This window comes from Lagopus muta (genome assembly GCF_023343835.1).
Source record: "Lagopus muta isolate bLagMut1 chromosome W unlocalized genomic scaffold, bLagMut1 primary SUPER_W_unloc_1, whole genome shotgun sequence".
NCBI lineage: Eukaryota > Metazoa > Chordata > Aves > Galliformes > Phasianidae > Lagopus > Lagopus muta.
In genome coordinates this window covers 507320-534540 of record NW_026040168.1, presented here as the reverse complement: position 1 = coordinate 534540, position 27221 = coordinate 507320, and the positions used below count along the sequence as shown (strand labels likewise).

The window sequence follows — 27221 nt, the reverse complement described above, 5'->3', positions numbered from 1 at the left end:
CGAAGCGCAGGCGGCGAAACGCAGATAGCGAAGCGCAGACAGCGAAGAGCAGACAGCGAAGAGCAGGCGAAGAAGAAGGATCAGGTGACCTTGCTTGGAGTTATATCCCCTTGCTGACCGCAAAGTCTCCTGGGGAAAAGTAGTTCTTCTCCGACGGACGAACATTCGGCAGATATCAAACCCCACCCCCAGTGCATTACATGATGTTATGGTGTTGAATACTGATGACCAAAAATCATAAAACCATGACATTCCACCCCTTATTCTACATCACTACATCATGCTTAGCACATGGGATTACAGACTGCACTCCCCCAACATCAAATTCCCTTGTGGTACACACTGAACATCCCCGTTTTTCTGCATCACCCACCAGGTGGACCCAGGTCCCTGGGCAAAGACAGTTCCGCGAATAGGTTTGCCCTTCCCAGAAGCAGGAAAAACCCAAACTGCTTTTCCTAACATGTTCTTTACATGTACTACAGGGACCTTATCTCCCTCTACAATATGTAGGGAGCTGGATTGGGTAGGACCATCTCGACTGATTGATCCTCTGGTGTTAACCAGCCAGGTGGCTTCTGCCAAATGCTTCTCCCAGTGTTTAAATGTTCCGCCACCCATTGCTTTCAACATCGTTTTTAACAACCCGTTGTAGCGTTCGATCTTACCAGAGGCTGGTGCATGATAGGGGATATGATAAATCCACTCGATGCCATGTTCTCTGGCCCAAGTATCCACAAGTGAATTTTTAAAATGAGTCCCATTATCTGACTCAATCCTTTCTGGGGTGCCATGTCGCCACAGGATTTGCCTCTCCAGACCTAATATGGTGTTTCGGGCAGTAGCATGGGGTACTGCATATGTTTCAAGCCACCCGGTTGTTGCCTCCACCATGGTGAGCACATAATGCTTACCATTGCGAGATCGTGGCAAGGTGATATAATCAACCTGCCATGCCTCCCCATATTTGTACTTTTGCCATCGCCCTTCCTCCCAGAGAGGTTTCATCCTCTTAGCTTGTTTAATTGTGGCGCATGTATCACAGTCATGAATGATTTGTACAATGGCATCCATAGCTAAGTCCACCCCTCGGTCTCTGGCCCATTTGTATGTTGCGTCTCTCCCTTGATGACCTGAGGTCTCATGGGCCCACCGAGCTAAAAATAACTCACCCTTGTTCTGCCAGTCCAGGTCTATTTGAGCCACCTCAATTCTGGCAGCTCGGTCTACCTGATGGTTATTTCGCTGATCTTCTGTAGCTCTACTCTTGGGCACATGAGCATCTACATGACGCACCTTTATAACCATATTTTTTGTTCGGGTAGCAATATCTTTCCATAGGTCAGCAGCCCAAATAGGCTTGCCCTTTCTTTGCCAATTATTTTGCTCCCACTGCTGTAGCCACCCCCATAAGGCATTTGCTACCATCCATGAGTCAGTGTAAAGATAGAGCATTGGCCACCTCTCCCGTTCAGCGACATCTAAGGCCAGTTGGACAGCCTTTACCTCTGCAAATTGGCTCGATTCTCCTTTCCCTTCGGTGGCCTCAGCAACTTGTCGTGTGGGGCTCCACACAGCAGATTTCCATCTGCGATGCTTTCCCACAATACGACACGATCCATCTGTGAACAGGGCATATTTCTTTTCATCCTCTGGTAGTTCATTGTATGGTGGGGCTTCTTTAGCACGTGATACTTCTTCTGCTGGTGGTGTTCCAAACTTTTTACCTTCAGGCCAGTCCATGATGACTTCTAGGATTCCTGGACGGCTGAGGTTCCCCATCCGTGCTCGTTGTGTAATCAGTGCAATCCACTTACTCCAAGTGGCATCAGTAGCATGATGGGTGGAAGGAACCTTTCCCTTGAACATCCAGTTCAACACTGGCAGTCAAGGTGCCAGAAGGAGCTGTGTTTCAGTACCGACCACTTCGGAAGCAGCCCGAACCCCCTCATATGCAGCTAAGATCTCCTTTTCAGTTGGAGTGTAGCCCTCCTCTGACCCCCTGTAGGCTCGACTCCAGAATCCCAAGGGTCGGCCTCGGGTCTCTCCTGAGGCTCTTTGCCACAAACTCCAAGTGGGGCCTTTCTCTCCAGCAGCAGTGTAGAGGATGTTCTTCACATCCTGTTCTATCCGTACTGGCCCCAGGGCCACAGCACGGGCTATCTCTTGTTTAATCTGCTCAAAAGCCTGCTGCTGCTCAGGACCCCACACAAAATCATTCTTCTTCCGTGTCACCTGATAAAGTGGGCTTACAGTGAGGCTGTAGTTTGGAACATGCATTCTGCCAAAACCCACTATGCCCAGAAAGGATTGTGCTTCTTTCTTATTAGTGGGCGGAGACGTGGCAGTGATTCTGTCAACCACATCTGTCGGGATATGACGACGGCCATCTTGCCACTTCATACCTAGGAAATGAATTTCCTGGTCAGGAAATTCACCTTTCACTTTGCTTCGCTTAATAGCGAAAGCAGCACAGAGAAAGATATGGATTATTTGCTCTTTTTTCTCTTTTCTCTTTTGCATTTTAATCTTTTTTTGTTTGTTTGTATGTATGTATATGTGTTTTAAGCAAGATGTAACGATGTAGAATAAGGGGTGGAATGTCATGGTTCTTTGTTTTTTGTTTTTGTTTTTTGTTTTTTTGTTTTTGGGCTTCAGTATTCCACATTAAAACTTCATGTAGTGTATGGGGCATTAAAGTGTCACTGCCCCAATTCAAAGTACATATCCCTGTATGTCAACGGTTTACGGGCTGGTTCAGCCCAGTTCAGTGATGAGCGGGGCGGCGGTATCCGCAGATCCGCGCCTCCGGAAAAAGGAAACAGGGGACCCCAAAATAATTAAAAACAGCGGCACCGATCTGAGGAGAAACAAACTAATTTACGAAGTATATTATCGGAATGCAAGATAACACACTGTAATACAATATAATCAGAATTGAAGCTAATAAATCAAATATAATGAGAGAGAGAATGTCCGAAAGGTGGATAGGCCTCACCACAACGCTGAGGTGAGATGCACAGTCCATTTGAGCAGCAGGGAGACAGGAGCAGCGCCCATGACAAAGGGCAGGTGAGTAAGAAACAATCAGGTGACCTTGCCAGGAGTTAAACCTCCTCTCCCTGACGGCAAGGTCCACTGGGGAATTTAGTTCTCCTTCTCTTCAGGGCAGGTACCCTGGACTTGAGCATTGACATTTTAAGTCCCATTGCCCCTCATGATGTTATGATGTGGAATACCGAAAGACAAAAATCACAAAACCATGACATTTCACCCCTTATTCTACATCACTACATCGTGCTTAATATATATACAAACAGTAATTATCAAACATTAAACACACGCACACACAAAAATCTGTGTATTTACATGGAATTACTGGCTGCACTCCCCCATCATCAAATTCCCTTGTGGTTCACACTGAACATCCCCGTTTCTCTGCATCACCCACCAAGTGGACCCAGGCCCCTGGGCAAAAACAGTTCCACGAAGAGTTTTGCCCTTCCCAGAACCTGGAAAGACCCAAACCGCTTTTCCCAGCATGTTCTTTACATGTACTACAGGAACCTTATCTCCCTTGACAGTATGTAGGGAGCTAGCAGGACCATCGCGATTGATTGATCCTCTACTATTGACTAACCAGGTGGCTTCTGCCAAATGTTTATCCCAATGCTTAAATGTTCCGCCACCCATTGCTTTCAACATGGTTTTTAGCAACCCATTGTAGTGTTCAATTTTACCAGAGGATGGTGCATGATAGGGGATATGATAAATCCACTCGATGCCATGATCTTTGGCCCAAGTATTTACAAGAGAATTTTTGAAATGAGTCCCATTATCTGACTCAATCCTTTCTGGGGTGCCATGTCGCCACAGGACTTGTTTCCCCAAGCCCTAATATGGTGTTTCGGGCGGTAGCGTGCGGTACTGCAAATGTTTCAAGCCACCCGGTTGTTGCATCCACCATGGTGAGCACATAACGCTTAGCATTGCGAGATCGTGGCAAGGTGATATAATCAACCTGCCATGCCTCCCCATATTTGTACTTTTGCCATCGCCCTTCCTCCCAGAGAGGTTTCATCCTCTTAGCTTGTTTAATTGTGGCGCATGTATCACAGTCATGAATGATTTGTACAATGGCATCCATAGCTAAGTCCACCCCTCGGTCTCTGGCCCATTTGTATGTTGCATCTCTTCCTTGATGACCTGAGGTCTCATGGGCCCACCGAGCTAGAAATAATTCACCCTTGTTCTGCCAGTCCAGGTCTATTCGAGCCACCTTAATTTTGGCAGCTCGGTCTACCTGATGGTTATTTTCCTGTTCTACAGTAGCCCGAATCTTGGGCAAATGAGCATCTACATGGCGCACCTTCACAAACATATTCTTTACTCGGGCAGCAATGTCTTTCCTCAGTTCAGCAGCCCAAATAGGATTACCCCTTCTTTGCCAGTTATTTTGCTTCCACTGCTGTAACCACCCCCATAAGGCATTTGCCACCATCCATGAGTCAGTGTAAAGATAGAGCATTGGCCCCCTCTCCCGCTCAGCAACATCTAAGGCCAGCTGGACAGCCTTTACCTCTGCAAATTGGCTTGATTCTCCTTTCCCTTCGGTGGCCTCTGCAACTTGTCGTGTGGGGCTCCACACAGCAGATTTCCATCTGCGATGCTTTCCCACAATACGACACGATTCGAAGGCATCTCGTTGAGATTGGAGATTCCTTCTATCAGCTCAGAGATTCTCGACTTCAGCTTGGAGACTTTCTCTTTGCGTTTGGAGACTCTGTTTCTCAACTAGGAGACTCTCTGGACCTGGAGATTCTCCCTCTCGGCTCGGAGTCTCTCCTGGAAACTCTCCTTCTCAGCCCTGAGATTCTCCCTCTCAGCTCTCAGACACTCTCAATTTCACAAACTCTGTCCCTTTTTGGGATGCTATTGAATAAGGCCCGATAAGCATTAGCCAGGCCCCAAATCATTTGTGCCTCCTCAGATCTGCCTGAGCCGCAACATTCCTGTCTCAAATAAATGCTTAAGCTTTCAGGGTCTTTCAGGTGTTCAGGAGTAAAGTTGCATGACACCGAAGATGTCCATCTCTCTAAAATCTCTCCCAAGCCTCTCCACACTCCCTGCCATTCAATATTCTCTGGTTTTGGGGAAGGCTTCCTCAAAATACAATAAATTCAAAAACTGACTGAAATAATGAACAGTAAATTCAGGGAGATTAACAAAGCCATCAGGTGAGCATTCAAAAACCTCATAAAGGATTCAAAGGAGAGACTGGGAGCCTGTTTAAAAATCCCAAGTTCTGTGAAATTAGCAGCTCCCTCTGCAAACAGGTTTAAAAGAGAAAGTGAAATCATTTTTTTTCTCTCTTTACGGGAGCAAGATAGCAGTGCTCAAAGTTTACAAATATCCCCGAACACTGGCAGTCCACCTAGACTTTCAAGGTCAAGTTTTCAGTGAGCACCGGTGAACAAGATAAACTTTCCCAACGAAGCTCTCCGAGAGCAGAGAGAGATTCATTCTAAAAAGCTAAAAAACAGCCTGTGCCCGCATTCTCCACCAAGAATGTCAACGGTTTACGGGCTGGTTCGGCCCAGTTCCGTGACGAGCGGGGCGCAGGAATCCGCAGATCCGCGCCTCCGGTAAAAGGAAACAGGGGACCCCAAAATAATTAAAAACAGCGGCACCGATCTGAGGAGAAACAAACTAATTTACGAAGTATATTATCAGAATGCAAGATAACACACTATAATACGATATAATCAGAATTGAAGCTAATAAATTGTCAACGGTTTATGGGCTGGTCCGGCCCAGTTCCGTGACCAGCAGGGCGGAGGGATCTGCGGATCCGCACCTCTGGGAAAGGGGAAGCAGGGGACCCCAAAATACTTGAAAACAACAGCACTGATCTGAGGTGGAACAAATGATTTTACTAAATATAGTATTAGTAAAATACAATGAGAGAGAGAGAGAGAGAGAGTCTGTTTGAATTGTATAGACCTCACCACAATGCTGGGGTGAGAAGTGCAGTCCAGTTGAGTGACTGAAGTACAGACGGCGAAGCGCAGACAGCGAAGAGCAGGCGAAGAAGCAGGATCAGGTGACCTTGCTTGGAGTTATATCCCCTTGCTGACCGCAAAGTCTCCTGGGGAAAAGTAGTTCTTCTCCGACGGACGAACATTCGGCAGATATCAAACCCCACCCCCAGTGCATTACATGATGTTATGGTGTGGAATACTGATGACCAAAAATCATAAAACCATGACATTCCACCCCTTATTCTACATCACTACATCATGCTTAACACATGGGATTACAGACTGCACTCCCCCAACATCAAATTCCCTTGTGGTACACACTGAACATCCCCGTTTTTCTGCATCACCCACCAGGTGGACCCAGGTCCCTGGGCAAAGACAGTTCCGCGAATAGGTTTGCCCTTCCCAGAAGCAGGAAAAACCCAAACTGCTTTTCCTAACATGTTCTTTACATGTACTACAGGGACCTTATCTCCCTTGACAGTATGTAGGGAGCTGGATTGGGTAGGACCATCTCGACTGATTGATCCTCTGGTGTTAACCAGCCAGGTGGCTTCTGCCAAATGCTTCTCCCAGTGTTTAAATGTTCCGCCACCCATTGCTTTCAACATCGTTTTTAACAACCCGTTGTAGCGTTCGATCTTACCAGAGGCTGGTGCATGATAGGGGATATGATAAATCCACTCGATGCCATGTTCTCTGGCCCAAGTATCCACAAGTGAATTTTTAAAATGAGTCCCATTATCTGACTCAATCCTTTCTGGGGTGCCATGTCGCCACAGGATTTGCCTCTCCAGACCTAATATGGTGTTTCGGGCAGTAGCATGGGGTACTGCATATGTTTCAAGCCACCCGGTTGTTGCCTCCACCATGGTGAGCACATAATGCTTACCATTGCGAGATCGTGGCAAGGTGATATAATCAACCTGCCATGCCTCCCCATATTTGTACTTTTGCCATCGCCCTTCCTCCCAGAGAGGTTTCATCCTCTTAGCTTGTTTAATTGTGGCGCATGTATCACAGTCATGAATGATTTGTACAATGGCATCCATAGCTAAGTCCACCCCTCGGTCTCTGGCCCATTTGTATGTTGCGTCTCTCCCTTGATGACCTGAGGTCTCATGGGCCCACCGAGCTAAAAATAACTCACCCTTGTTCTGCCAGTCCAGGTCTATTTGAGCCACCTCAATTCTGGCAGCTCGGTCTACCTGATGGTTATTTCGCTGATCTTCTGTAGCTCTACTCTTGGGCACATGAGCATCTACATGACGCACCTTTATAACCATATTTTTTGTTCGGGTAGCAATATCTTTCCATAGGTCAGCAGCCCAAATAGGCTTGCCCTTTCTTTGCCAATTATTTTGCTCCCACTGCTGTAGCCACCCCCATAAGGCATTTGCTACCATCCATGAGTCAGTGTAAAGATAGAGCATTGGCCACCTCTCCCGTTCAGCGACATCTAAGGCCAGTTGGACAGCCTTTACCTCTGCAAATTGGCTCGATTCTCCTTTCCCTTCGGTGGCCTCAGCAACTTGTCGTGTGGGGCTCCACACAGCAGATTTCCATCTGCGATGCTTTCCCACAATACGACACGATCCATCTGTGAACAGGGCATATTTCTTTTCATCCTCTGGTAGTTCATTGTATGGTGGGGCTTCTTTAGCACGTGATACTTCTTCTGCTGGTGGTGTTCCAAACTTTTTACCTTCAGGCCAGTCCATGATGACTTCTAGGATTCCTGGACGGCTGAGGTTCCCCATCCGTGCTCGTTGTGTAATCAGTGCAATCCACTTACTCCAAGTGGCATCAGTAGCATGATGGGTGGAAGGAACCTTTCCCTTGAACATCCAGTTCAACACTGGCAGTCAAGGTGCCAGAAGGAGCTGTGTTTCAGTACCGACCACTTCGGAAGCAGCCCGAACCCCCTCATATGCAGCTAAGATCTCCTTTTCAGTTGGAGTGTAGCCCTCCTCTGACCCCCTGTAGGCTCGACTCCAGAATCCCAAGGGTCGGCCTCGGGTCTCTCCTGAGGCTCTTTGCCACAAACTCCAAGTGGGGCCTTTCTCTCCAGCAGCAGTGTAGAGGATGTTCTTCACATCCTGTTCTATCCGTACTGGCCCCAGGGCCACAGCACGGGCTATCTCTTGTTTAATCTGCTCAAAAGCCTGCTGCTGCTCAGGACCCCACACAAAATCATTCTTCTTCCGTGTCACCTGATAAAGTGGGCTTACAGTGAGGCTGTAGTTTGGAACATGCATTCTGCCAAAACCCACTATGCCCAGAAAGGATTGTGCTTCTTTCTTATTAGTGGGCGGAGACGTGGCAGTGATTCTGTCAACCACATCTGTCGGGATATGACGACGGCCATCTTGCCACTTCATACCTAGGAAATGAATTTCCTGGTCAGGAAATTCACCTTTCACTTTGCTTCGCTTAATAGCGAAAGCAGCACAGAGAAAGATATGGATTATTTGCTCTTTTTTCTCTTTTCTCTTTTGCATTTTAATCTTTTTTTGTTTGTTTGTATGTATGTATATGTGTTTTAAGCAAGATGTAACGATGTAGAATAAGGGGTGGAATGTCATGGTTCTTTGTTTTTTGTTTTTGTTTTTTGTTTTTTTGTTTTTGGGCTTCAGTATTCCACATTAAAACTTCATGTAGTGTATGGGGCATTAAAGTGTCACTGCCCCAATTCAAAGTACATATCCCTGTATGTCAACGGTTTACGGGCTGGTTCAGCCCAGTTCAGTGATGAGCGGGGCGGCGGTATCCGCAGATCCGCGCCTCCGGAAAAAGGAAACAGGGGACCCCAAAATAATTAAAAACAGCGGCACCGATCTGAGGAGAAACAAACTAATTTACGAAGTATATTATCGGAATGCAAGATAACACACTGTAATACAATATAATCAGAATTGAAGCTAATAAATCAAATATAATGAGAGAGAGAATGTCCGAAAGGTGGATAGGCCTCACCACAACGCTGAGGTGAGATGCACAGTCCATTTGAGCAGCAGGGAGACAGGAGCAGCGCCCATGACAAAGGGCAGGTGAGTAAGAAACAATCAGGTGACCTTGCCAGGAGTTAAACCTCCTCTCCCTGACGGCAAGGTCCACTGGGGAATTTAGTTCTCCTTCTCTTCAGGGCAGGTACCCTGGACTTGAGCATTGACATTTTAAGTCCCATTGCCCCTCATGATGTTATGATGTGGAATACCGAAAGACAAAAATCACAAAACCATGACATTTCACCCCTTATTCTACATCACTACATCGTGCTTAATATATATACAAACAGTAATTATCAAACATTAAACACACGCACACACAAAAATCTGTGTATTTACATGGAATTACTGGCTGCACTCCCCCATCATCAAATTCCCTTGTGGTTCACACTGAACATCCCCGTTTCTCTGCATCACCCACCAAGTGGACCCAGGCCCCTGGGCAAAAACAGTTCCACGAAGAGTTTTGCCCTTCCCAGAACCTGGAAAGACCCAAACCGCTTTTCCCAGCATGTTCTTTACATGTACTACAGGAACCTTATCTCCCTTGACAGTATGTAGGGAGCTAGCAGGACCATCGCGATTGATTGATCCTCTACTATTGACTAACCAGGTGGCTTCTGCCAAATGTTTATCCCAATGCTTAAATGTTCCGCCACCCATTGCTTTCAACATGGTTTTTAGCAACCCATTGTAGTGTTCAATTTTACCAGAGGATGGTGCATGATAGGGGATATGATAAATCCACTCGATGCCATGATCTTTGGCCCAAGTATTTACAAGAGAATTTTTGAAATGAGTCCCATTATCTGACTCAATCCTTTCTGGGGTGCCATGTCGCCACAGGACTTGTTTCCCCAAGCCCTAATATGGTGTTTCGGGCGGTAGCGTGCGGTACTGCAAATGTTTCAAGCCACCCGGTTGTTGCATCCACCATGGTGAGCACATAACGCTTAGCATTGCAAGATCGTGGCAAGGTGATATAATCAACCTGCCATGCCTCCCCATATTTGTACTTTTGCCATCGCCCTTCCTCCCAGAGAGGTTTCATCCTCTTGGCTTGTTTGATGATGACACGTTTCACCGTTATGAATAACCTGTGCAATGGCATCCATAGTTCAGTCCACCCCTCGGTCTCTAGCCCATTTGTATGTTGCATCTCTTCCTTGATGACCTGAGGTCTCATGGGCCCACCGAGCTAGAAATAATTCACCCTTGTTCTGCCAGTCCAGGTCTATTCGAGCCACCTTAATTTTGGCAGCTCGGTCTACCTGATGGTTATTTTCCTGTTCTACAGTAGCCCGAATCTTGGGCAAATGAGCATCTACATGGCGCACCTTCACAAACATATTCTTTACTCGGGCAGCAATGTCTTTCCTCAGTTCAGCAGCCCAAATAGGATTACCCCTTCTTTGCCAGTTATTTTGCTTCCACTGCTGTAACCACCCCCATAAGGCATTTGCCACCATCCATGAGTCAGTGTAAAGATAGAGCATTGGCCCCCTCTCCCGCTCAGCAACATCTAAGGCCAGCTGGACAGCCTTTACCTCTGCAAATTGGCTTGATTCTCCTTTCCCTTCGGTGGCCTCTGCAACTTGTCGTGTGGGGCTCCACACAGCAGATTTCCATCTGCGATGCTTTCCCACAATACGACACGATTCGAAGGCATCTCGTTGAGATTGGAGATTCCTTCTATCAGCTCAGAGATTCTCGACTTCAGCTTGGAGACTTTCTCTTTGCGTTTGGAGACTCTGTTTCTCAACTAGGAGACTCTCTGGACCTGGAGATTCTCCCTCTCGGCTCGGAGTCTCTCCTGGAAACTCTCCTTCTCAGCCCTGAGATTCTCCCTCTCAGCTCTCAGACACTCTCAATTTCACAAACTCTGTCCCTTTTTGGGATGCTATTGAATAAGGCCCGATAAGCATTAGCCAGGCCCCAAATCATTTGTGCCTCCTCAGATCTGCCTGAGCCGCAACATTCCTGTCTCAAATAAATGCTTAAGCTTTCAGGGTCTTTCAGGTGTTCAGGAGTAAAGTTGCATGACACCGAAGATGTCCATCTCTCTAAAATCTCTCCCAAGCCTCTCCACACTCCCTGCCATTCAATATTCTCTGGTTTTGGGGAAGGCTTCCTCAAAATACAATAAATTCAAAAACTGACTGAAATAATGAACAGTAAATTCAGGGAGATTAACAAAGCCATCAGGTGAGCATTCAAAAACCTCATAAAGGATTCAAAGGAGAGACTGGGAGCCTGTTTAAAAATCCCAAGTTCTGTGAAATTAGCAGCTCCCTCTGCAAACAGGTTTAAAAGAGAAAGTGAAATCATTTTTTTTCTCTCTTTACGGGAGCAAGATAGCAGTGCTCAAAGTTTACAAATATCCCCGAACACTGGCAGTCCACCTAGACTTTCAAGGTCAAGTTTTCAGTGAGCACCGGTGAACAAGATAAACTTTCCCAACGAAGCTCTCCGAGAGCAGAGAGAGATTCATTCTAAAAAGCTAAAAAACAGCCTGTGCCCGCATTCTCCACCAAGAATGTCAACGGTTTACGGGCTGGTTCGGCCCAGTTCCGTGACGAGCGGGGCGCAGGAATCCGCAGATCCGCGCCTCCGGTAAAAGGAAACAGGGGACCCCAAAATAATTAAAAACAGCGGCACCGATCTGAGGAGAAACAAACTAATTTACGAAGTATATTATCAGAATGCAAGATAACACACTATAATACGATATAATCAGAATTGAAGCTAATAAATTGTCAACGGTTTATGGGCTGGTCCGGCCCAGTTCCGTGACCAGCAGGGCGGAGGGATCTGCGGATCCGCACCTCTGGGAAAGGGGAAGCAGGGGACCCCAAAATACTTGAAAACAACAGCACTGATCTGAGGTGGAACAAATGATTTTACTAAATATAGTATTAGTAAAATACAATGAGAGAGAGAGAGAGAGAGAGTCTGTTTGAATTGTATAGACCTCACCACAATGCTGGGGTGAGAAGTGCAGTCCAGTTGAGTGACTGAAGTACAGACGGCGAAGCGCAGACAGCGAAGAGCAGGCGAAGAAGCAGGATCAGGTGACCTTGCTTGGAGTTATATCCCCTTGCTGACCGCAAAGTCTCCTGGGGAAAAGTAGTTCTTCTCCGACGGACGAACATTCGGCAGATATCAAACCCCACCCCCAGTGCATTACATGATGTTATGGTGTGGAATACTGATGACCAAAAATCATAAAACCATGACATTCCACCCCTTATTCTACATCACTACATCATGCTTAACACATGGGATTACAGACTGCACTCCCCCAACATCAAATTCCCTTGTGGTACACACTGAACATCCCCGTTTTTCTGCATCACCCACCAGGTGGACCCAGGTCCCTGGGCAAAGACAGTTCCGCGAATAGGTTTGCCCTTCCCAGAAGCAGGAAAAACCCAAACTGCTTTTCCTAACATGTTCTTTACATGTACTACAGGGACCTTATCTCCCTCTACAATATGTAGGGAGCTGGATTGGGTAGGACCATCTCGACTGATTGATCCTCTGGTGTTAACCAGCCAGGTGGCTTCTGCCAAATGCTTCTCCCAGTGTTTAAATGTTCCGCCACCCATTGCTTTCAACATCGTTTTTAACAACCCGTTGTAGCGTTCGATCTTACCAGAGGCTGGTGCATGATAGGGGATATGATAAATCCACTCGATGCCATGTTCTCTGGCCCAAGTATCCACAAGTGAATTTTTAAAATGAGTCCCATTATCTGACTCAATCCTTTCTGGGGTGCCATGTCGCCACAGGATTTGCCTCTCCAGACCTAATATGGTGTTTCGGGCAGTAGCATGGGGTACTGCATATGTTTCAAGCCACCCGGTTGTTGCCTCCACCATGGTGAGCACATAATGCTTACCATTGCGAGATCGTGGCAAGGTGATATAATCAACCTGCCATGCCTCCCCATATTTGTACTTTTGCCATCGCCCTTCCTCCCAGAGAGGTTTCATCCTCTTAGCTTGTTTAATTGTGGCGCATGTATCACAGTCATGAATGATTTGTACAATGGCATCCATAGCTAAGTCCACCCCTCGGTCTCTGGCCCATTTGTATGTTGCGTCTCTCCCTTGATGACCTGAGGTCTCATGGGCCCACCGAGCTAAAAATAACTCACCCTTGTTCTGCCAGTCCAGGTCTATTTGAGCCACCTCAATTCTGGCAGCTCGGTCTACCTGATGGTTATTTCGCTGATCTTCTGTAGCTCTACTCTTGGGCACATGAGCATCTACATGACGCACCTTTATAACCATATTTTTTGTTCGGGTAGCAATATCTTTCCATAGGTCAGCAGCCCAAATAGGCTTGCCCTTTCTTTGCCAATTATTTTGCTCCCACTGCTGTAGCCACCCCCATAAGGCATTTGCTACCATCCATGAGTCAGTGTAAAGATAGAGCATTGGCCACCTCTCCCGTTCAGCGACATCTAAGGCCAGTTGGACAGCCTTTACCTCTGCAAATTGGCTCGATTCTCCTTTCCCTTCGGTGGCCTCAGCAACTTGTCGTGTGGGGCTCCACACAGCAGATTTCCATCTGCGATGCTTTCCCACAATACGACACGATCCATCTGTGAACAGGGCATATTTCTTTTCATCCTCTGGTAGTTCATTGTATGGTGGGGCTTCTTTAGCACGTGATACTTCTTCTGCTGGTGGTGTTCCAAACTTTTTACCTTCAGGCCAGTCCATGATGACTTCTAGGATTCCTGGACGGCTGAGGTTCCCCATCCGTGCTCGTTGTGTAATCAGTGCAATCCACTTACTCCAAGTGGCATCAGTAGCATGATGGGTGGAAGGAACCTTTCCCTTGAACATCCAGTTCAACACTGGCAGTCAAGGTGCCAGAAGGAGCTGTGTTTCAGTACCGACCACTTCGGAAGCAGCCCGAACCCCCTCATATGCAGCTAAGATCTCCTTTTCAGTTGGAGTGTAGCCCTCCTCTGACCCCCTGTAGGCTCGACTCCAGAATCCCAAGGGTCGGCCTCGGGTCTCTCCTGAGGCTCTTTGCCACAAACTCCAAGTGGGGCCTTTCTCTCCAGCAGCAGTGTAGAGGATGTTCTTCACATCCTGTTCTATCCGTACTGGCCCCAGGGCCACAGCACGGGCTATCTCTTGTTTAATCTGCTCAAAAGCCTGCTGCTGCTCAGGACCCCACACAAAATCATTCTTCTTCCGTGTCACCTGATAAAGTGGGCTTACAGTGAGGCTGTAGTTTGGAACATGCATTCTGCCAAAACCCACTATGCCCAGAAAGGATTGTGCTTCTTTCTTATTAGTGGGCGGAGACGTGGCAGTGATTCTGTCAACCACATCTGTCGGGATATGACGACAGCCATCTTGCCACTTCATACCTAGGAAATGAATTTCCTGGTCAGGAAATTCACCTTTCACTTTGCTTCGCTTAATAGCGAAAGCAGCACAGAGAAAGATATGGATTATTTGCTCTTTTTTCTCTTTTCTCTTTTGCATTTTAATCTTTTTTTGTTTGTTTGTATGTATGTATATGTGTTTTAAGCAAGATGTAACGATGTAGAATAAGGGGTGGAATGTCATGGTTCTTTGTTTTTTGTTTTTGTTTTTTGTTTTTTTGTTTTTGGGCTTCAGTATTCCACATTAAAACTTCATGTAGTGTATGGGGCATTAAAGTGTCACTGCCCCAATTCAAAGTACATATCCCTGTATGTCAACGGTTTACGGGCTGGTTCAGCCCAGTTCAGTGATGAGCGGGGCGGCGGTATCCGCAGATCCGCGCCTCCGGAAAAAGGAAACAGGGGACCCCAAAATAATTAAAAACAGCGGCACCGATCTGAGGAGAAACAAACTAATTTACGAAGTATATTATCGGAATGCAAGATAACACACTGTAATACAATATAATCAGAATTGAAGCTAATAAATCAAATATAATGAGAGAGAGAATGTCCGAAAGGTGGATAGGCCTCACCACAACGCTGAGGTGAGATGCACAGTCCATTTGAGCAGCAGGGAGACAGGAGCAGCGCCCATGACAAAGGGCAGGTGAGTAAGAAACAATCAGGTGACCTTGCCAGGAGTTAAACCTCCTCTCCCTGACGGCAAGGTCCACTGGGGAATTTAGTTCTCCTTCTCTTCAGGGCAGGTACCCTGGACTTGAGCATTGACATTTTAAGTCCCATTGCCCCTCATGATGTTATGATGTGGAATACCGAAAGACAAAAATCACAAAACCATGACATTTCACCCCTTATTCTACATCACTACATCGTGCTTAATATATATACAAACAGTAATTATCAAACATTAAACACACGCACACACAAAAATCTGTGTATTTACATGGAATTACTGGCTGCACTCCCCCATCATCAAATTCCCTTGTGGTTCACACTGAACATCCCCGTTTCTCTGCATCACCCACCAAGTGGACCCAGGCCCCTGGGCAAAAACAGTTCCACGAAGAGTTTTGCCCTTCCCAGAACCTGGAAAGACCCAAACCGCTTTTCCCAGCATGTTCTTTACATGTACTACAGGAACCTTATCTCCCTTGACAGTATGTAGGGAGCTAGCAGGACCATCGCGATTGATTGATCCTCTACTATTGACTAACCAGGTGGCTTCTGCCAAATGTTTATCCCAATGCTTAAATGTTCCGCCACCCATTGCTTTCAACATGGTTTTTAGCAACCCATTGTAGTGTTCAATTTTACCAGAGGATGGTGCATGATAGGGGATATGATAAATCCACTCGATGCCATGATCTTTGGCCCAAGTATTTACAAGAGAATTTTTGAAATGAGTCCCATTATCTGACTCAATCCTTTCTGGGGTGCCATGTCGCCACAGGACTTGTTTCCCCAAGCCCTAATATGGTGTTTCGGGCGGTAGCGTGCGGTACTGCAAATGTTTCAAGCCACCCGGTTGTTGCATCCACCATGGTGAGCACATAACGCTTAGCATTGCGAGATCGTGGCAAGGTGATATAATCAACCTGCCATGCCTCCCCATATTTGTACTTTTGCCATCGCCCTTCCTCCCAGAGAGGTTTCATCCTCTTGGCTTGTTTGATGATGACACGTTTCACCGTTATGAATAACCTGTGCAATGGCATCCATAGTTCAGTCCACCCCTCGGTCTCTAGCCCATTTGTATGTTGCATCTCTTCCTTGATGACCTGAGGTCTCATGGGCCCACCGAGCTAGAAATAATTCACCCTTGTTCTGCCAGTCCAGGTCTATTCGAGCCACCTTAATTTTGGCAGCTCGGTCTACCTGATGGTTATTTTCCTGTTCTACAGTAGCCCGAATCTTGGGCAAATGAGCATCTACATGGCGCACCTTCACAAACATATTCTTTACTCGGGCAGCAATGTCTTTCCTCAGTTCAGCAGCCCAAATAGGATTACCCCTTCTTTGCCAGTTATTTTGCTTCCACTGCTGTAACCACCCCCATAAGGCATTTGCCACCATCCATGAGTCAGTGTAAAGATAGAGCATTGGCCCCCTCTCCCGCTCAGCAACATCTAAGGCCAGCTGGACAGCCTTTACCTCTGCAAATTGGCTTCATTCTCCTTTCCCTTCGGTGGCCTCTGCAACTTGTCGTGTGGGGCTCCACACAGCAGATTTCCATCTGCGATGCTTTCCCACAATACGACACGATTCGAAGGCATCTCGTTGAGATTGGAGATTCCTTCTATCAGCTCAGAGATTCTCGACTTCAGCTTGGAGACTTTCTCTTTGCGTTTGGAGACTCTGTTTCTCAACTAGGAGACTCTCTGGACCTGGAGATTCTCCCTCTCGGCTCGGAGTCTCTCCTGGAAACTCTCCTTCTCAGCCCTGAGATTCTCCCTCTCAGCTCTCAGACACTCTCAATTTCACAAACTCTGTCCCTTTTTGGGATGCTATTGAATAAGGCCCGATAAGCATTAGCCAGGCCCCAAATCATTTGTGCCTCCTCAGATCTGCCTGAGCCGCAACATTCCTGTCTCAAATAAATGCTTAAGCTTTCAGGGTCTTTCAGGTGTTCAGGAGTAAAGTTGCATGACACCGAAGATGTCCATCTCTCTAAAATCTCTCCCAAGCCTCTCCACACTCCCTGCCATTCAATATTCTCTGGTTTTGGGGAAGGCTTCCTCAAAATACAATAAATTCAAAAACTGACTGAAATAATGAACAGTAAATTCAGGGAGATTAACAAAGCCATCAGGTGAGCATTCAAAAACCTCATAAAGGATTCAAAGGAGAGACTGGGAGCCTGTTTAAAAATCCCAAGTTCTGTGAAATTAGCAGCTCCCTCTGCAAACAGGTTTAAAAGAGAAAGTGAAATCATTTTTTTTCTCTCTTTACGGGAGCAAGATAGCAGTGCTCAAAGTTTACAAATATCCCCGAACACTGGCAGTCCACCTAGACTTTCAAGGTCAAGTTTTCAGTGAGCACCGGTGAACAAGATAAACTTTCCCAACGAAGCTCTCCGAGAGCAGAGAGAGATTCATTCTAAAAAGCTAAAAAACAGCCTGTGCCCGCATTCTCCACCAAGAATGTCAACGGTTTACGGGCTGGTTCGGCCCAGTTCCGTGACGAGCGGGGCGCAGGGATCCGCAGATCCGCGCCTCCGGTAAAAGGAAACAGGGGACCCCAAAATAATTAAAAACAGCGGCACCGATCTGAGGAGAAACAAACTAATTTACGAAGTATATTATCAGAATGCAAGATAACACACTATAATACGATATAATCAGAATTGAAGCTAATAAATTGTCAACGGTTTATGGGCTGGTCCGGCCCAGTTCCGTGACCAGCAGGGCGGAGGGATCTGCGGATCCGCACCTCTGGGAAAGGGGAAGCAGGGGACCCCAAAATACTTGAAAACAACAGCACTGATCTGAGGTGGAACAAATGATTTTACTAAATATAGTATTAGTAAAATACAATGAGAGAGAGAGAGAGAGAGAGTCTGTTTGAATTGTATAGACCTCACCACAATGCTGGGGTGAGAAGTGCAGTCCAGTTGAGTGACTGAAGTACAGACGGCGAAGCGCAGACAGCGAAGAGCAGGCGAAGAAGCAGGATCAGGTGACCTTGCTTGGAGTTATATCCCCTTGCTGACCGCAAAGTCTCCTGGGGAAAAGTAGTTCTTCTCCGACGGACGAACATTCGGCAGATATCAAACCCCACCCCCAGTGCATTACATGATGTTATGGTGTGGAATACTGATGACCAAAAATCATAAAACCATGACATAAATCAAATATAATGAGAGAGAGAATGTCCGAAAGGTGGATAGGCCTCACCACAACGCTGAGGTGAGTTGCGCAGTCCAGTTGAGCAGCAGGGAGACAGGAGCAGTGCCCATGACGAAGGGCAGGCGAGAAAGAAACAATCAGGCGACCTTTCCAGGAGTTAAACCTCCTCTCCCTGACCTCAAGGACCCCTGGGGAATGTAGTTCTCCTTCTCTTCAGGGCAGGTTCCCAGGACTTGAGCATCGACAGTTAAAGTCCCAGTGCCCCACATGATGTTATGATGTGGAATACCGAAAGACAAAAATCACAAAACCATGACACTGTACATTACAGAAGTCATGGGTTCTGGCCCTTCCGGGTGGGGGGGGGCGCTCTCTTGCTGCCTTGCAGTGGGTGCTGGAGGGTGCTTTCCTAGCCATTCCAAGGTTTTCAGGTTTGACTCGGTCCCGGGAACTCTCTCTCTCATCTTGTCTGATTTATTAATCCCAATTTCAATTAAATTGTATATATTGTGTTATCTTGTATTCCAATATTATAGTAAAATAAGTTTTCCTCCATAGATTGTTGCTGCTGCTCTTTTCCTCCCTTCCTTCCTTCCCATTTTTTGTGGGACTGGGGTGGGGGGGGGAGGGCGGAGGCCTGTCGCCCCTGTTACGGACATATTTTGATCTGGTCAACTCCATGACACCCCTCGATCACAAGTCAGACAATTCATGATCCTGAAGCATGGGACCGTGTTGGCGTGAAGCGATGGGATGCTGCTACTAAGAGTGATAAGACAGTTCAGCTTGCTTCAGGCTTGGGAAAAGGTCTTTGAATCGCTGAAGAGCCACTTAATATCGCAATCTGACACCCCCAGTCTGCCTGACAGCAAGGGACCGGCTGGTTGCTCTACTGATCAGCTTGCAATGCCATCGGCTCCCTGGTCACCGGCATTGGATGGGGTTTTTACTGCCTCGCCTCCCCAAGGATCCCGGCAGCCCGTTTGATCCCGGCAGAGACCCTAAAGAAGAGATGGATTTGTCCCTTCCTGATCCACGCGCAACTGTTGGGAGGGAGGCTAGGAAAGCCAAAAAGGCAGATATGTTGAAAGTTTTCCCTGTTATCATAGCCCCAGATCAAGAGCCATGTTGTAAGTGTTAGTATATAGTGTCCTGCAGGACTTGGGATGCACAGTCACACCTGTGGCCCCATGTGAAGTACTGGCAGGCACTTGTATTGATCAACTGATTTATTCTCAGGCACAGCTAGTGCTAGCTGCGCCCATGAAAAGGGGTGATGCAGGGTTCCAATCAACGGGGACCCCCACACAGAAGTTTGACGTTTCAGGAATTTTAACACTTGACTTAAAAGAATGTTTTTTCACCATCTCTCTGGACCCCCACGATGCTCCTAGGTTTGCTTTTTCGTACTCTCTGTAAAGCATCAGCACCAGCCCAGCAGTATCATTGGTATTACCTCAGGGCATGAAAAACAGCCCTACAATCTGTACAGATAATGGCCTTGGATATATATCCCAGAAAGTATTACAGTATTACAAGATAAACCATAGTTGAGCATACCCATAGCATCCTTAAAACCATGCTACTTAAGCAAAACAGAAGGAATGGAGAAGGCACTTCCAACAGGAAGGCTTGCTTAAACTACACACGTATTGAACTTTTTAAATCAAGGATGTGAATACAGAAGACAACCAATAGTTAATAATAACCCTAAGTTAACCCTAACCAATAGTGGAATTGTGAAGAAAAAAAAAAGCACCAAACAAAGCAACAGCAAAAAGTTTAAAGAAGAACAGTGAGCTAAAATACTAAAGTTTGTTATCTGCTCTAGCCAAAGCAGATAAGCACCGGCAAGAGAACAAATCCCCGCATCCCCGCATTGCTCACCGCCCTGCCCCCCGTTTTTAATCATAAACAAAATGTAACAAACGTAAACAAAGTGTTAGTTGCGAATGGGGAAAAAAAAACAAAACATTGGAAACTAGAATAGACTTTATCTGCAGAGATCTAGGAAACTTGATATCCCAGGAAGCCTCAGGAGGAAGGAGCTGAGAGCAGGTCTCTAGGACCCAGTGATCTCCTCAGGAAGAGCTGTGAGGGGGGACTGGCAGGGTCCAGGAGCATTCTGCCCTCATTGAACAGAAAAGCAGTTAGTGCAAAAAGTGGCACTGGATTTGGTAACAGATGCAATAACAGTTAAGGGTGAAGAAAATTAAGCTAAGGAAGGAATTGCAGCAAAGTGTGGAATTTGTAGTAAAAGCTGAAGAAACTAATTTGGTGTTCTTACTCCAGTAAGTGATGAATTTGTAACCAGAAGGGAAACCACTGGCAAAAGTAAGGAGGTTTACTTTAACATTTACAATTTAGTATAGGTAAACAGGTAGGCATACACAAATTTTTGTACATGCCAAATTCATCAAAACCTTTACTAGGGCAAGATTTACTAAAACAACTGCAAACTGAAATAAAGTTTAAAGGAAAATAAGAATTTAAGGTTTAAAAAAAAAAAAAAAAAGAAACAGTTAATAAAGGTGCTTAGTTTAGCATTAATCATTACCCCTGCTGGGACCAGAACACAGACAAAGTAAGGAATCAAGTTTATCCTCGGGTGTGGATGGTAGAATCCCCAGGTAGGGCTAAGAATGCAGCACCAATAGCATTCAGAATAAAGCAAGGAGCTCAGCTGGTTTGGGTTAAACAAAAATCAAGTTGGAAGACACGGATGACCTGATACCTACCAAAACAAAGGAGGTAATGCATAACATTTAGCAAGGACAATTGGCTTACTAAACTTTCTCAGACTTAATGGCTATCGAGTTTCTCCACAGAAAGCCCGAGTGGCACAGCCACAAGTAACCCATTTGTACTATGGAATTGCTGCGGGATCCCGAACCCTAGGAAACAGTGAGGAAGGAAACAGCCAGACTCCAGAACCTCAAACAGCTAAGGAGCTCCAGACTTTCCTAGTAATGAGGAAGTGGTGCCGCCTACAACTATGGAATATTGGTAAAGCCCCTCTATGCCCTTTTGAAATCCTGTCCAAAGGTCCTCATACAGGTTGAGGAAGACAAATAAGTTTTAACTGTGGCAATTAGACACGGACTCTGTTGTTAGTGCAGAATAAAAAGCGTTTATTGTGGGTGATGAACTTGAACAACGTGCACTTGGTCAAGTGCCTTATTAAATGTGACCCTCTTGCCGTGTTTGGCAGTACTGGATCTTCCCTCCTGCCCTGAAGTAGATGGCACTCGAGCTGGGCTCGTCCCTCTGGTGCCGTCCCGCAGCACCCAGTCTGTGTTGTTGTGAGAGCTGGACCAAGGCACTGGCTCTGTCAGCCTTATCTCAAGTCTGTTGTACCTCAGCGGCATCTCCCAGTAATAGGTAATGAGGTCATAGAGGCTGCCAAATACTTGCGTGACAGTCAAAAAGAACTTGTGGATGTTATCATCCTGCCGCCAGTGTATCACAGTGCCAGGACAGAACATAGTCCCCAGTGTAAGTCCCACTTTCCCTGACGAGGAAGGAGACATCAAGGGCCTCCATCTCGGCACAGTACTCTGTCAGCAGCCGCTCAGTGATGTGCCGTCCACCGCGCCCTGCCCCCAGCTTGCTGTGGAACCATTCCTGCATGAGATGCAGCTTGATGTTGGCGTTTACCTCCTTCTGTGCAGGTCGTCTCCCCCGGCTGTTCACAACTGGAACAACGTACATTGGGTTCCATGTATAAGTGATGGGCTCTTCTGTCAATTGGCAATCCGCCATCTTCTCCTTTGTCACACATGAACCCATGGTTCCTTGCCACTCACCTCCGCCAAGCCATCTCAGATTTGGCGGGGCTTGCCAATGGTCTTTATAGTATCTGCACACACCCATGCCAGGTGTACAAGCTAGATGTCTCGTGATTATGTCGAGAGGGTCTGTCTGGCATGAATAGTTACAATCTTTCGGTTTTTCTGCCTCCATGTCTGCTGAACTTGTTTACACCTCCAAAGGTCTTTTGCTAGTCTGAGCAAGAATGTCTTTATTTTCTCCTGATAATATACAGGTTAAAGGAATTGAAGTAAGGGACCTGGACAAATTAAATGAGGGGGCTTGGAAAGTATGTAGAAACAGGGATTGTAATGAAAGAAAGAAATTGGGAAGAACAGTAGCAGTTGCACTAGAGCAGGACCTTGAAGGACCCAGGATGAATTTTGCCCCCAGTGGACTGAATGCAGTGCATACACAGCAGGGTAAAGATGTTTGTTTTCTGGTACATATGAGTGCCTCTCACTCTGTGCTGCATAAAGATTACCACCCGTATATGATTTTTGTAACAGTAGTATGAGCTACTGGTCAACAAGAAAAAGCTTATGAATTAAATAGAAAATGGAGCTAAGGGTAAAGCAAGAAACAATGGGAGTAAGTGACTATAGTTGTAAATAACTTTCTGTATTTGTTTTGTAGAGAGATCTAATTTAGTGGTTTGTTCTATTTTGCTAGCAGGTGTTCCACCTGGGCTCTGTATCATGCACTGGCCATGCAGATGTGGAGCATAAGTGGAAAAAACCTTGCATACCCTGAGAAGAATAAAAGCAGGAGAGAGTCTACGATGGGTGAGAAAGGAAAAGTGATCTTTGAAGCAGGGGACTACCTGCTGTCACTGCCTTTCGCATCCATCACCAGAATGTACCTTCTCTGTCATTTCATCAGTTTCCCATCTCAGAAGTCAATAAGTAATAATAAATTAGGTTAAAAATTTTCCATTTCCCACTTATAGAATTGTCTAAATAAATGCCTGTGTGAGTGTGTATATATCGACTCAAAAAATCATGACCTCCTATATAACTTTTATGTTTAATGTGTTATCAAGAGGCTTTGATCGAGTTATGATGATTATGCTATTAATATAATTAGTGCTATTATTTTATAGTGTGGTAACAGTTTTTTAATTAAAAAAAAAAAGGGGGGGAAGTTGTAAAGGAGGATAGAACGCTAAAAAAGGAAGCTTGTGGATGTATATCAGTTATGTGAGAACTTGTAATAAACGATTTGGATTGCTCATATCTGAGTCCATACAAAGACCGAGGTGGAGTGAGAATGCTTAAAGGAAGCTCATGCTGCATAGAAGCTGAAAGGAAGTTCATGCTGGAAGAAGTGCTACGCTGAAAGAAGCAATCCTGTGCGGAGTCCTGCTTTTCTCTGGACAAAGGAACAGGTCCAAGATGGGTGGAATATATTCAGGGGTCTCTTTAGGGGTTTTTGCAGAATGGATACAGAATTTGTTAAAAATAGGGTTAGTTTGTCTTATTGCTTTTTTCTGTGTTTTAATTTGTGTTCCATTCTTGTTGCAGTGTACAAAGAAAATGATATAGAATGCTATGAACAGTGCCTTTATTATTAATAAAGAAGGGGGAGATGTGGGGGAAGATCTAACTGTGAGCAAGTCAGCAAAGTGCTTATGGGACTCTTTGATAGACCCTATCACTGCGAAACCTTGAGAGCCTGGAGTGTATGACAGAGAACAAATGTCAGCGGTCTGCATATAAGGGTAAACAGAGGGTCTTCTTGTATGCATTGTTAACCTTATCACACTTAAGAAACCTTTCATCCTTTATCACTGTTGTTTGGGAGAAGCTAACCAATTAACTGATTAGAGGGACAGGAATTTCTGGCTTGTAAGTGAATGGTATATAAGATGTATGTTGAACACAATAAAGGAGAACTATTTGGAGAACTATTCTGAGATCTATTCTGATGCTACAAGAAACTGTGAGAGCTCTCCAACTCGACTCAGTGCCAACAGGGTCATTGTAACCAGGGCTACCTTCTTCAACTATGCTTCCACAATCATGGCCACTTATAGTAAGACTTAAAGGACTGTTTTTTTAACATCCCATTCTGTCCTGAGAATGCACTACGTTTTGCATTCTCCGTCCCTTCTGTTAACTCTGGAGAACCCCATCTCTGATATCATTGGACAGCATTACCCCAGGGGAATGAAGAACAGCCCAACCATCTGTCAACATGCTGTCATTTTATCAGATTTCCTGATGGTTGTATATATATGACTACATGGACAATATCTTGATAGCCGCACTGAAAGAGGTGACAGTGACTGAAGTTGGGTTGGTTATTACAGCAGCGACGACCCAGGCAGGACTTCAAGTTGCACAGGACAAAGTCCAGAAAACACCACCTTGGCAATATCTGCGCTGGAGGATTTTGCAAACTCAAATCCGGCCACAGACTTTAGGTGCGAGAATCAACACTTCGAATGACTTGCAAAAGCTATTAGGGACCATAAATTGGGTGTGACCCTTTACAGGGATCTCTACAGAAGACCTTCATCTCCTCTTCAAATTACTTGAGGGGGATCTGGATTTAGTGTTAACATGACATCTGACACCTGCAGCCACAGCCGCATCAAACAGTCATCAGAAAAATAACTTGTAAGATAGACACGATCCATCTGTGAACAGGGCATATTTCTTTTCATTCTCTGGTAGTTCATTGTATGGTGGGGCTTCTTTAGCACGTGATACCTCTTCTGCTGGTGTTGTTCCAAACTTTTTACCTTCAGGCCAGTCCATGATGACCTCTAGGATTCCTGGACGGTTGAGGTTCCCCATCCATGCTCGTTGTGTAATCAGTGCAATCCACTTCCTCCAGGTGGCATCAGTAGCATGATGGGTGGAGGGAACCTTTCCTTTAAACATCCAGTTCAGCACTGGCAGTCGAGGTGCCAGAAGAAGCTGTTTCAGCACCGACTACTTCAGAAGCAGCCCGAACCCCCTCATATGCAGCTAAGATCTCCTTCTCAGTTGGAGTGTAGCCCTCTTCCGATCCCCTGTAAGCCCGACTCCAGAATCCCAAGGGTCAGCCTCAGGTCTCTCCTGAGGCTCTTTGCCACAAACTCCAAATGGGACCGTTCTCTCCAGCAGCAGTATAGAGGATGTTCTTTATACCCTGTCCCATCCGTACTGGCCCTAGGGCCACGGCACGGGCTATCTCCTGTTTAATCTGTTCAAAAGCCTGCTGCTGCTCAGGGCCCCATGTAAACTAATTTCTCATTCACGTCACATGATAAAGGGGTCTTACAATGAGGCTGTAGTTTGGAACATGCATTCTCCAAAAGCCCACTGCACCCAGAAAAGATTGTGTCTCTCTTTTGCTAGTGGGTGGAGACATAGCAATGATTTTGTTGATCACATTTTTCGGGATGTGACGAAGGCCATCTTCCCACTTTATGCCTAGGAACTGAATCTCCTGGGCAGGTCCTTTCACTTTGCTTTGCTTAATAGCAAAACCAGCACTCAGAAGAATTTGGATTATTTGCTCTCCTTTTGTAAAGACTTCTGCTGTATCGCCCCACAAAATGATGTCATCAATGTACTGCAGGTGCTCAGGAGCACTGCCCTGTTCCAATACAGTTTGGATCAACCCATGGCAAATGGTCGGGCTGTGTTTCCACCCCTGGGGCAAACGGTTCCTGGTATACTGAATGCCCCTCCAAGTGAAAGCAAACTGTGGCTTACATTCTTTGGCCAAAGGAATGGAGAAAAAGGCATTAGCAATGTCAGTGGTGGCATACCATTTGGCTGCTCTTGACTCCAGTTCATACTGGAGTTCTAACATGTCCGGCACAGCAGCACTCAGTGGGGGTGTGACTTCATTCAGGCCACGGTAGTCCACCGTCAGCCTCCATTCTCCACTGGCTTTACGCACTGGCCATATGGGGCTGTTAAAAGGCGAGTGAGTTTTGCTGATCACTCCCTGGCTCTCTAGTTGACGAATTAACTTATGAATGGGAAGCAAGGAATCCCTGTTGGTGTGGTACTGCCGACTGGTGTGCACCGTTTTTGTGGCAGTCGGTACCTGTTGCTCTTTTACTCACAGCAGCCCCACAACAGACGGATCTTCTGACAGGCCAGGCAAAACAGACAGCTGCTTAATGTTGTCTGTGTCCACAGCAGCTATTCCAAAGGCCTATCAATACCCTTTGGGATCCTTAAAATATCCCCTTCTGAGGTAATCAACACCAAGTACACATGGAGCTCCTGGGCCCGTCACAATAGGATGTTTTTGCCAGTCCTTACCAGTGAGGACTATCTCAGCCTCCAACACAGTGAATTCTTGAGAGCCCCCAGTCACTCCAGAAATATGGATTGATTCTGTCCCTTCATGACTCGAGGGCATCAGAGTGCACTGTGCACCAGTGTCCACCAGGGCCTTATATTGCAGTGGTTCTGATGTGCCAGGCCATTGAATCCACACAGTCCAATATACTCTATTATCCCTTTCCCCCTCCTGACTGAGGGCAGGGCCCCTCTATTCATTACCTGAGGTAACTGGAGTAACTGCACTGGTGGTTGATCTGCCTTGTAATTCTCTCACCCAGGCTCGTAATACAGCAGTAGGTTCACAGTGCCACTTCCACATGTCTTCTCCATGGTCACGTAGGTAATACCATAAGACAATTTGCGGTGTATTATCCCTTACTTGAGCCGGAGAGCGTTTGCTTCTAACAGCTAAGATTTTTGATGGTGCACGTGAGAAGGAAGGTGCATCATCTTTAGTTAGGTGGGCTCGCATCATCTCCTTCATCTCCTTCATTAGACTCTTTTGATTATCCTGATCTTCATCAAGCGTCTCTGATACTGCTACAGGTTTGTCACGGTTAATCAGTTGAGACACTTGCTCCGTCACTTTTGAAATAGCAGCAACTGCAGCATGAATTGGGGATAGCAATTGTTCATAGTTTTTGAGCGTAACAATTAATTCATAAATTAAGGGCGTTCTCTGTTGTTCCTTTTATCTGTCACACGCTGACATTAGTGTAGCAGCATATTTGTCCGGCGCTGTTCTCACGAGTTTCTGCCATATATCAGGTGTTGTCCTTACTTTTTCAGGGTCGCGGTCTTGGCGTGGGTGG

General features: G+C 46.1%; 2 protein-coding genes across 3 annotated transcripts in view; both read right to left on the bottom strand.

Moving 5' to 3' along the window:
* The window catches only part of LOC125687567 (uncharacterized), a 46161-nt gene extending 21263 nt beyond the window's left edge, over nucleotides 1-24898 (bottom strand). The window contains exon 1 of the mRNA XM_048932750.1: nucleotides 24864-24898. Within this exon, the coding sequence (XP_048788707.1) occupies nucleotides 24864-24879 (16 nt within the window). The 5' untranslated portion in view covers nucleotides 24880-24898. The remainder of the gene's footprint in view (nucleotides 1-24863) is intronic.
* LOC125687568 (uncharacterized) lies at nucleotides 276-10666 on the bottom strand. 2 transcript variants are annotated; one of them, XM_048932755.1, is made up of 2 exons: nucleotides 10597-10666; nucleotides 276-1506 (listed from the first exon to the last, which is right to left on the bottom strand). In XM_048932755.1, the coding sequence occupies exon 2, from the start codon at nucleotides 1453-1455 to the stop codon at nucleotides 298-300; it is 1158 nt and encodes a 385-aa protein (XP_048788712.1). In that variant the 5' UTR covers nucleotides 1456-1506; nucleotides 10597-10666; the 3' UTR covers nucleotides 276-297. The 2 variants fall into 2 exon arrangements, with proteins under 2 accessions (XP_048788712.1, XP_048788711.1); XM_048932754.1 differs by lacking the exon at nucleotides 10597-10666 and adding an exon at nucleotides 4580-4656.
* Nucleotides 24899-27221: the final 2323 nt, after the last annotated feature.

Excerpts from the sequence above, each read along its gene's own strand:
- LOC125687568 (XM_048932755.1), bottom strand. The coding sequence starts at position 1,455 with ATGCTCTATCTTTACACTGACTCATGGATGGTAGCAAATGCCTTATGG.